An 11,019-nucleotide genomic window follows, 5' to 3' on the forward strand; every position below is an offset into this window, starting at 1 on the left:
AAACTGAAGGGTATTCAGATGGTATGGCCACGGGGAGCGGATTTGGGGGGATGAGGAGGGGGTCAGGTCACGATTCCAGCCCTGATCCTGTGTCGTGAATCTGGCTCTGATCCCATCACCAATCCCGATAGGGCGGTAGGATCCGGATCCCATCCCAATCCAGATCCTGAGGGAGGGTCGAGTCTTGATCACATCCCTGATCCCGATTCCGATGGGGCCAGGGCAGTCAGAGCCCAATCCCAGCCCCGATCCTGGCCTCGACGGGGCGGTCGGGTCCCGACCCCAGCCCCAATCCCAGTCCGGAGCTGGGACCGGGCCTCGTTCCGGCCTCCGAGGAAGGGGCCGCTCGCCGTCCCCGCAGGGCTCCGCTCCGAGGCGAGCCCCGAGGGGGCGGTCCGGCCGCACGGCCGGCCCCGGCCCGGCCTCGACCCGCCTCCCGGCTCACACGCGCCGCGGAGGCGACACCGGGGCGGCCGCGGAGCGCGGCGGGACCGGCACCGGCACCGGAGCCGGCCCAGCGAGGGGGCCCGAGCCCGGACATGGAGCTGCCGCCGGCCGCCTGAGCGAGGCAGCGCCGTCGGTTCGGCTCGGCTCGGCTCAGCTCGGCACCGCACGAGTCCACTCGGTTCGGCTTGACTCGGCTCGGCTTGGTTCGGCCCGACACGGCTCGCCTGGGATCGGCTCGGTTTGGATCGGCGCGACTCGGCTCGGTGAGCAGGGAGCGAGTGAGCGGGGTCCCGGCCACGGTCCCGATCCCAATCCTGGTCCCGGTCCCCATCCCCTCGGGCACGGAGAGGGGAGTGCGAGACACACACGTGTGTGATAGTGGGGTTCACAGGTGACACGTGCCAGGCTCGAGTGTGCCATGGGCTGGGAATGTGGAACACACAGTGGGAGCGTGCAGGGACAGGAGCGCGRGACGAAGCGCGCGGCACCTGCGCCCACTGCCCACACAGAGCCCGTTCGAGGTGTGAAGCCAGAGCCAGCTCCACTGCCCCTAAACAACCTGCCAAAAAATGGGACATCCCCCCCCAAAATAACATGCTCGCTCCCAGCCAGCTTCCCTCCCRGCTGCTCCCTGGAGATTCCTGGCACGCACCTCCAACCAGGGCGGCAGCTCGCTTGGCGTTTGCAGGCTGTGCGCTCGGCTTGGCACCCAAAAGCGAGACCCCCCCCACCCATTACCARAGCATTTCCCTCCTTTCCTTGGCTCCGAGCCCCGGCAAAGGGCCGTTTTCCTCAGGGTGGCATTTCCGCTGCCGGGGGAAGAGTCGCCCCTCGCGCCCTCTGCTCCGAGTTGCTTATCAGGCCCTTGCGAAARGGCCTTCGGTGAGTGCCGAGTTCCCTTCCTCCTCTGCGGGTGTGTGGATAAATCCTCCTCCTCCTCCTCTTCCTCCAGCCCCACGAGCCAGGAGCCCATTGCAATTTTTGCTTCCCTGCCATTTTGGGGATCAGTTCGGCACTCAGTGCTGCAGATTTGGGGTGAGATGGCAGGATTTGGGATTCTGGCTGTCTCCGAATGAGAAAGCTGAGCAGGGAGACGGCTTCGGGCTGCTGTGTACATCAGATGTGAGGAGYTGAGGGGGTCCGCAGGAGGAGCACRGAGGAATTCCTGGMAAAAAAAGTCATTTGGGAGCAAGGGCAGCRTTTCGCTGGAGCACAGACCACAGGCTGAGAGAGGGATGGGGTTTGCAGGTTATTCTGTCTTTCCTTGAAGCTCCCCTTTCCAGTGTAGCTCAGCTTTAAAGCCAAACTCTCTAGAAACGCTTTTCATGGAGAGAAATAAAAATATTGCAGCTGTTTGCGTCTTTCCTGGTATATTAGGCAGGAAGTTGTTTCTGTGCATTAGACACAAATTCATCCCTAGCAGAAGGGAAAACCGAGGCACGGGGGGCCAAGGGTAGCGGCTGGGACAAGGAGGTGACGCARCCGGTGTCTGTGGGGTTGGAAGCTACCTACTGTCCTCCAGCAGCTTTGAACAGCACAACCCCCCCCACCCCAGAGCAGCAGAATTGCTAGAAAAAGGGGCAGAAAAAGAGGATTATATCCCTCAACTCGGTGATTCGATGCACAGCCCCATCCTACAGCCGGCAGCCCCCTCCTTTCCTTGTTTATGCATCCAAATATCCTCGTGCGGATACTGTTGCAGGAGTATTTTGGGACACCAGCACGGCCATGGGGGGGAACACAGACACATGGCACTCACCATGGAGGCAGCCGGGTACACAGCCCAGCCCCTGATCCAAGGGTTTCATGGGGTTTTGGTGGCTCTTCCACATCAATTTCCCTAAAAACTGTCCTGAAAAGTCTCCCCTGGACATGGACATGCCCCAACTCAAGGCAGGGGGGACATAGGGACTCCCTGCGTGTGAGTCTGAGGTTTCTGGAGTACCATGGACCTTCCATGGAGCCGTTTTCAACCTCTCTTGGCTGGCCTGCTTCTCCATGGTGGCCTGTTCAAGATGTTTCATCTACTGCCAGGTTTGTGGGGAACCCTTGTGTCTTTGGCTCCCGAWTTGCAGAGCTTAGAGCGAAGAAAAAAAAGTCAGAGAAATAACAGCCAAAAAAGAAGCATTTTCATGTTTCCCCAAGCATTATTGGACATCTCAGGGGGAAAACACTGCTGGATGACAGTCAAGCAAAACATCTGCCAGAGTGGGAAGGACGGAGAAGGATGAGGCACAAGGCAAAGGGGAACCTGCTGGGCACGGGTGGTACGGGCTGCATCTCGGTTCCCTGTGCAGAGCAGTTTCTAAAGTGAGATGTGGCTTTTTGCAGATGTTGCAGATTGGGCAGGGCGGGAGCGTTCCTGGACCGCACGCGCCTTGGCCAACAACGCTTGTGGTCCCCTTCCCTACRGCGGCCAACGGGGCGAGTGAACGGAGGGAAACGTCATCCTTTGTGTGCCACATCCATGGTGGCTCCGTCTGACTCACCTCAAAGGCATCCCAAGGATTATGCAGTTGGGGTTGTCCCATGTGGCGATGGACACGCTTAGCTTGAGGACCATGACGCACATGATGGTTGGGTTCTGTTTCCTCTTCTTGGGCGTTTGGGTTCCTCTTCAACTCTCACCCAGCATTAGCTGCATAATTTTAATGAATTTGACCTTTTTCAGCTCAGGAGAAACTGCTGTGTATCACCCATGTGTCACTGGGTGCTTGCAATCAACTCTGTGTCAGGATGGTGACAGCATCATTGGGCTGCCAGGGGARCTGCTGCGGGTCACTCGGAATCAAACCAGTTCGTTTTGCAAAAAAAAAAAAGGCAAATCCGTTTTGTTTTGCAGCTCGGCCGATGGACTCGCTAAGTGATCCTGCGTCAGTTTGATCGTGGGCTGTCCCTGGCGTACAAAAGGGCCCTTGTTCCTCCTGAAGGAGCACAATGCCAGACCATGCACGTCTCCAGTGACTCTTTGTAGCCTGATTTTTCGGCCTCAGACAGCTGTCCCACGTGTGAACGGGCCTTGTGCAAGCAGGGRTGGACTTTCTGGTGGGAGTGATGCTGGAGACCCAGTTCTCAAGGCTCAAGAGCAGGACCAGGCAGAGAGTCACCATCATCCCAACAAACTAACTCTTAGCAAACTAACTCTTCCCTCCTAAATCCAGACAGGATGACCAAAGCGTGTAGGTGGTGGACACACTTTCTTCAACAAGGTTTTATTACAGGGGTCTCCAGATGCTGTGGTGATGTGGGTCCTCCCAGGAGGCCCTGGAGGACCTTGGAAATCACAGCTGTGCCAGTCACAGGACTGCTTTCTGAAGAGTATGGTTCCCTTTTCTGCCCTTTCTGCCTGTGGTTTTGTAGGATGCACATTTCACAGTGCTCAGCTGTGTCTCTGCTCATGGATGATTGACCACAGAACAGGGCGTACTTCCCGTTCTGTAGCTGGAAAGACCAGATTTGCTCATGCCAGGAAAGGTGGTGTGGGGCACTGAGCTAGGCTGCAGAAAGTAGAAGTTTGGCACCCAGAAACAGCCTGGATTTCTTGGTAGCTTGAGACCAGTTTGGCTCCTTCTCTGGGCTGCAGATGTGTCTGATACAGTATTAGTCCAACCCATGAGGGGCTACATTGCTTGTGTAGACGTCCAACGCAATGATGCCCTGAGCTCAATGGGAACACAGTGTCCTGGCATGCATGGCCACCACTGGAACCGTTGTYACATGCATTGTGATGGCTTTATGTGCCACCAAAGGAGCGATACCTACAGGGAGCTTTGGAAAAGACCTACCCATGCTCTGATGGCAGCATGCATAGGAGATGGGAAGTGTGCAAGTACTTCCCCTCTACACATACAGCACAGTACAATGCAAATATACAGTAGCGATGAAAATCCTTGCATCASTTTCCTCCTCTAATCCACCTCTTCCAGGAAATCCTCCCTGCGATGTCCTTACCGCCTCTTCCCTTTTCCCCCAGGGTGATGGAAAACTTCACAACTCCTCATGCCTGGAGCAGAACCGTCAACACCTCCTGGGTCACAAGCGGCACGAGAGACAACACATACAAGTGCCTATTTGATGAGGACTTCAAGTACGTCCTGCTGCCTGTCTCCTATGGCATCGTGTGCGTGGTGGGGCTCTTCCTCAACCTGCTGGCCCTCTATGCCTTCATCTTCAGGATCAAGACATGGAACGCCTCCACCACGTACATGTTCAACCTGGCCGTGTCCGACACGCTCTAYGTGGTCTCCCTGCCCCTCCTGGTGTACTACTATGCCATGGGGGACAACTGGCCCTTCAGCGYGGGCCTGTGTAAGATAGTCCGCTTCTTGTTCTACACCAACCTGTATTGCAGCATCCTCTTCCTCCTCTGCATCAGCATCCATCGATTCCTGGGCATCTGCTTCCCGCTGAAGTCCCTGCAGTGGGGGCACGTTCGCTATGCCCGGAGAGTATCGGTCATCGTGTGGGTGGTCACCGTGGTGTGCCAGTCGCCCGTGCTCTTCTTCGTCACCACCAGCATGAAGGGCAACAGTGTCACCTGCCACGACACGTCCAGGAAGGACCTCTTTGGCCAGTTTGTCATCTACAGTTCAGTGATGCTGGTGCTTCTCTTCTGCATCCCCTTCCTCATCATCATCGTGTGTTATTGCCTAATGGCTCGGAGGCTGCTGCAGCCCACACGCGGTATCTCCCGCAGGTCCCAATCCAAAAAGAAGTCAGTTAAGATGATAATCATCATCCTGGTGGTCTTCATCGTTTGCTTTCTTCCTTTTCACATCACTCGTACCTTGTATTACTCCTTCCGGAGCTGGGACTTAAGTTGTCAGACCCTCAATGCTATCAATTTAGCCTATAAGATCACCAGGCCCCTAGCTAGCACCAACAGTTGCTTGGATCCCATTTTATATTTCTTAGCAGGACAAAGATTTATGAAGTTTGCAGGCAACAAAAAGCCAGGGAAAACCCAAAATGAAACGGCCTTGGGAATCATGTCCAATACTCACCTGAAAACCAGCAGTGACACTGAAACAATATCCAAGGATGGGAAGTCTTAGCGCTTCTCCATCACGTTATGGTGAGTAGCTTGTTCCCAGTGGAAGAGTTTTTGCCATGTGTGAAGGGAGTTGATGATACCTGGGGTCTCCTGAGGCCATGTGGTCCATGTTCAATACACTGCTATGCAAGCAGCTGTTTTGAACGTTTTTTTTAAGGAAGAATTGCTGTGATTGTACCAAGGAACTCCATACCTGCATCTCTTCTGGCAAGCCTGCCCGTCAGTGAACACCAAATAGCACCTGCCCAACGGTGAACATTGGTGACCTCTGTGATGGTGGCAAAATGTGCTGGAGAATCATGCCCTGAACATTTAAATTTTCTAAACCAGAAGAATGCAAAAAGCCCCTGAAAACTGAAGAAATAGATTTGCCTTTCTCCAGTTTCCCTGGCACGCTGTTAGCAAATGTTTATCGGAARTCTTGTGCATCTTGGCAAGGGAAGAAGGGCTTTCGATTGATGAGGAATGTCAGCTGTGGTTTTAATGAACAGGTCAATAAAAATATCAAATGCAAATGCTGCCCACTGCAGGGAAGGAATAACTTTTCCTACATCTTTGACAGCCCTAAAGAGACGTTTCCCCAGCTTCTGCCTATGCCTGGACAGGTCAGGAAGGGATTTTGAGGACTCTTTCAAGGGCTGTTTTCCTGTTCAAGGGGCTGCTGATGGAGTGATACCCTCCAACCAATGGTGACTTGCTGGTATCATCATGTCCTCTGTAGCCTCTGCTATGAAGAAGTGCGATGGGGTAAATGTCCTACTCACCAGAGACCTGCTAGTGCTTTGCTACTCAACATCCACCTCTGAAAGGCTTTTAGCAATCCATAATGTYATCTCAGCTGCTGCCTTTAATAATCGTCTCCAGCTCATTAAAACTTCCGGGAGCTGAGCTCTTTATGCCTTGTTTTTAACTCTCTTGTGAATGATTCATATTTCCAGCAAAGGGGTCGTACCCTTGCTGACAGCATGGGCCTCCCCTTGGAAATTTGGCAGTGCTGAATGCCAAGCTTAGGAGCCGTAGTGTGAAATGTGGTGCTTAGGGAGCACCATGTCCACACCACGTCCACCCTCTGTGTGGTTTAACTCCTATTGGAGCATCATTGAGCAGGGAAGTGACCCTGTGCCTGTGTATAGTCCTAGACTTCTTCTCCAGCCTTTACTGTGGTGGCTCTCTTGGCCATGCTGATCCTTAAGAAATGGGAAAGGGGAGGAAAACTTCAAATAGTTTGCAAATGGCTTGTGTCTCCTTCACATGGAGATGCCCTCTGGGATGTTCTTTGGGATGGACAGCACCATCCGAGCAAAACCAGCCACTTTTGTTCTGATCTTTTCTGATCAGCTTTCTAGACATTGAGTTGACCTGCCTCATGCCAGTCCTGGCTGGATCTGGCCTTGCATCCCTCAATCAGTCAGGACAGTTCAAAGTAGGCTAGTGAAAATACCCACAGAACAATTCACTAGATGATCCGCTCGGTCTTTCTCCCTGTAATTGCTGGGTTTAAGAGCAGAGAGCCCAGGCACGTGGTTTCCTTGCCTGACCTTGCTGTTTACTCACCCCAAAATGGGAATTGTTTGTCCTGCAGAGCTGGACTAGTCCTATTTTGTGAACGCAGCCACGAGTCTATTTTAGGGGTAGACATTAGATACATTAGATACATTTGATCCTAGTTCAAAACCAATTGCTCAGACCGAAAAAGAGTTTTGTCCCTTTCCTCCTTCTTCTAAACATGAGTTTGTGGCTTGCTGGAGATAACGACGTGGCGCCACGTATCCAGCCACGTAGAGCCAGGGCGCCTAGGACCCCACAGAGATAACTGTGAGGTTCCTGTGGTCCTGCTCACTGGAGACGTGGTCCCTTGGAGGGCTCCTGGCCTGACCAAAATGGTCACCGCCACAGCAGGCCATGAGGGAATTGCCTCCATCTGCGCTCGACCCATCCATGAAGAGAAGCAGGACATTTGTAGGACAATTCACCTCAATGCCCATCTGAGGTGGGTACCTCTGTGGTCCTTGGGTCCACTCAGGCTCGTGTGGACTATTTGGGTTCAGAGCGACTGGAGAGGTACCATCTGGAAATTTATATATATACATATATATATTTTGTTATTGTTGGTAAATGCACTAACTTATACTAAAAAAGTAGGTTTTGTGACAACAATTGTATGTTTTTTATTTTTGTAATATGCAAACAGTTCAGATGTCTTACAGGAAATAAATTTATTTCAACTATTAGTGCTCTTGTGCCATCTCTGATGTGTGCAAAGAAGAGGGAAGAAGGTACAGGAGTAGGACTGCTCAGCACCACCTGCATCCAAGCTCAGCAGGCTTCATCTTTGAGTTGACTTCAGTTTGCCTTGTCCTCTTCTCCCTCTTTCTAGAAATGTCCATTCCCAGAAATGTCATTTTCCAGAAATGAGTCTGTGCTGGGTCCAAGGGCTCTTGAAGGCAGGAGACCCAAAAGAGGCCAACAGCAGTGGATGAGACTTTGATGTGGGGGAAGGTTGAGGGCAATCCCAGTGCTTCCCACAAAGCCTCAGGTCCCACAGCTGGCCAAAATGGATCTCAAAAGCCGTAGGCAGGTTTCACCTCCATCCCCAGTAGCTTCATGGAGTTCCTGGTGGTTGCTGCACACCAGACATGCACAGCATGGTCAAGGTGACCCAAAACACTCTGATTTGACCTTAGGCAGTTTGACAGAGGTCCAGGCAGCCTAGGAGATGCTTTGCCACCAAGTGAGGCAATGTCCCTTGTAGTCTAACTATGGGGTCAAACCTTAGGACAACTCAAMCACTGCATAATCTCTCCCAAATTCAGGTCTGGATCTTCACTCACCCCCGATGCTCACAGGGGATTGATGCCACCACCAGTTATGTGATCAGCCTGATAACTGGTCAGGCTGGGTGACCCGTGTCCCCATGCTTGGTGGACGCATTCCTTGACTGCTCCAGTTGAAGATCAGACACGGCTGTTAGATAAGCTGAGCAGTCCCCAGTCCCACCGTCTTTGTGTTTCATCCGAGGCCACCCGCAGCTCGGGCTGGAGGGAAATGATTCCTTCTCATCCCGATCAAAAGAAACCAAGAGGGGGAGGTTTCCACCATCTAACCACAATCCCCATGAAAAAGAATCTCTCTTTTCCTCTGTGATTTATCTGCCGCTTGCTCCCAGCCTTGGCTCCTGCTACGCCTTCCTCTGCCAAGGTAATGAGTCCTCCAGGACGCCGTCATTTTCACCTAGGAATTTATTATTATCGAGTCACCTTGAAATCTCCTTTGCGATAAACTCGAATTCCCTTCCATGGACACACTCTGTGGCGCTCGGCTCCGCGCCGCCCTGCCTGAGTCACTGCGGCCGAGGAGGAGAATTTAGCAAGAGCAAAAACCGCTGAGCGGAGACAAGGAGGTCGCGACGGCACTTCAGAGGAAAACCAGCAAACCCAGAAATCTGCCCTTTCCCAAGAGCTCCGTGTGCTGGAGCAGCGAGGGAAAGTGCCCGGGGTGAAGGGTTTCCTGCCGCCCCARCCTCAGAGCACAGGAGCACGACAGCCAAAGGCAGCTCAACCTTCATATTAGACACCGGAGAATCTAAGAATCTCCCCGACGTGGATCGGGTGACTTGCCATCAAAAAACACCGCAGCCCGATCAAGTGTCTGAAATGACCCGCACTGACCAACTGGCTTTGCGACCAGTTTATTTTAAGGTGTTTATAAATTGAATGCCGATATTTGCAGACTCCTTAGGAAATAAATGCCCAGGAAAATTCTCCTTTTCCCATAACAAGTTTTGGGGGKTTTGTTTTATGTTTTTAAATATCTCCTTTGTGATCAAAATGAAGTTTAATGTCACAATGCCTTCATGTTAAAATATCTGACAGCTTTTAAAATTCATAGAAAAGATTTATTTCTTTTAAATAGCAGAAGTGTATTTGAAAAAAAAAAAAGTTTTTTTTTCCTTTTGGCTCAGGGACAAATACTAGTAAATCTTCTGCAGGGCAAAGCCTCTAAAATGKGGGATCTTGAAGACAGGAGAAATAATACAACTAAGCTCCAAACTGTAGCCTGAAAAACGACGGGGGGGAAAAGTGTAATTTTAAATGAAAAAAAATCTGATTCACCCCAAATCTGTTCTTTCCTGCTGTATCTCTTCCCTTTACCACGCTGYCCACACTCCCAATGCAAAACTTAGAGCCATCCCAACAGGGACTAGTGAAATAAGGCTTAATCTGAGAAGGAACGGGAAAAAAAAAAAAAGAAGGGACGTTTCTCCATGAGAATCTGAACGCTGGAGCCAGAGCAATGACGAGCGGTCGACGCTCTGCAACCACGGCTGGAAGCAGGGGAAGAAGCCTCCGACATCTGTGTTTCCTTCCCTTTATTGCAATGATTGTCACCTCTCAGACCRTGCCAAATTTGTATATATATGTATATATTTTTTCTTTCATGACTGGTTGAAAGCCACTGAGATATGAAATAGTCTGTGGGTGTTTCTCCCCAAACACCAAAAACAGCTTTCCCCAAACAACATTCCCCAAAAAMGAGCTTCTCATGATGGTTCTCATTAGACGGCCCCTTAATGTGACATCCATCCACCCTGGATGGTGCCCACAACGGTTGGGTGCCACCATAAGTGCGACCCAGGTATCTGGTTGCCCACGGGGGGTCCTGAGCAGCTCAGACTTCCATGGTAGGCCCCAAAAAATAGTTTCTTGACATTTTGCTCCCCATCAGATCTCCAAGGTCAGGCACAGTGACCAGCACCACAAAACATCTGCCAAGAGCAGACAGTCCCTCTCCCTCTGCCACTGTTGTGTTTGGCCCAAGCTCCAGGAGGTTGAGGGTGACATCAGGAGGCCTCTTGTCCACCATGGGCCACCCCACAGTGGATGCAGCCCCAAGGAGGCCGAGATAAATTGGAATAAGTTGATCAAGCTCCAGAAAGTGTCTCCAGCCCTTTCCTCTGCTGTGAGTCTACCCAGGAGGGTGGTCTCATGGCAGTAACCCCGAAATTCCCAGTTGTTCCAATTTAATCCTTTTCTCTGGTGGTTCCTCGGTGCAATAGGGAATACTGTGGGTCTGGTACCAGGAGACTAGATTGAGAGTCAACCCGTTATTTCTAAATAAGATATTTCTGCAGATGTGGGTTGAACAGATTAAGTCCGGGAAGAAATGTTCCACTAAAARGAGGAACATAATCATGGAGATCAAGATCTGTGGCAGCTGCATCCAGGTTCATCCAACCAGCCCAGGTATTTTCTGAATCATCCCAGAAACCCAACCAGCTCCATGACCATCAATTCAGGAGATGCTACAAGAGCCTCATCCTGTATCTGGATGTCTCCGTCTCTGCCCTATCTTTGTATTCCCTGTCCTCAGGATGTCCCAGGGGTATCASCAGGTAGAGATGCCATCCTGGGACTCATTAGCAGGTGTCCATCTCAGTTACGGGAGGGATTTCCTTCTTTCTGCCTTCCAGGCCTGCTTTTTCTTACAGGACTTGGTCTACTTGAGCAGGTAACGCTGCT

General features: G+C 51.7%; 1 protein-coding gene across 1 annotated transcript; it reads left to right on the plus strand.

Moving 5' to 3' along the window:
• Positions 1-608: 608 nt before the first annotated feature.
• P2RY2 (purinergic receptor P2Y2) lies at positions 609-7,344 on the plus strand. The gene is made up of 2 exons (XM_026040970.1): positions 609-710; positions 4,421-7,344. Exon 2 carries the CDS (start codon positions 4,425-4,427, stop codon positions 5,499-5,501), a length of 1,077 nt encoding a protein of 358 aa, XP_025896755.1. The 5' UTR covers positions 609-710; positions 4,421-4,424; the 3' UTR covers positions 5,502-7,344.
• The last annotated feature ends 3,675 nt before the right edge of the window (positions 7,345-11,019 follow it).

This window comes from Nothoprocta perdicaria, unplaced genomic scaffold (assembly GCF_003342845.1).
Source record: "Nothoprocta perdicaria isolate Ctin4 unplaced genomic scaffold, notPer1 scaffold_271, whole genome shotgun sequence".
Classification (NCBI taxonomy): domain Eukaryota; kingdom Metazoa; phylum Chordata; class Aves; order Tinamiformes; family Tinamidae; genus Nothoprocta; species Nothoprocta perdicaria.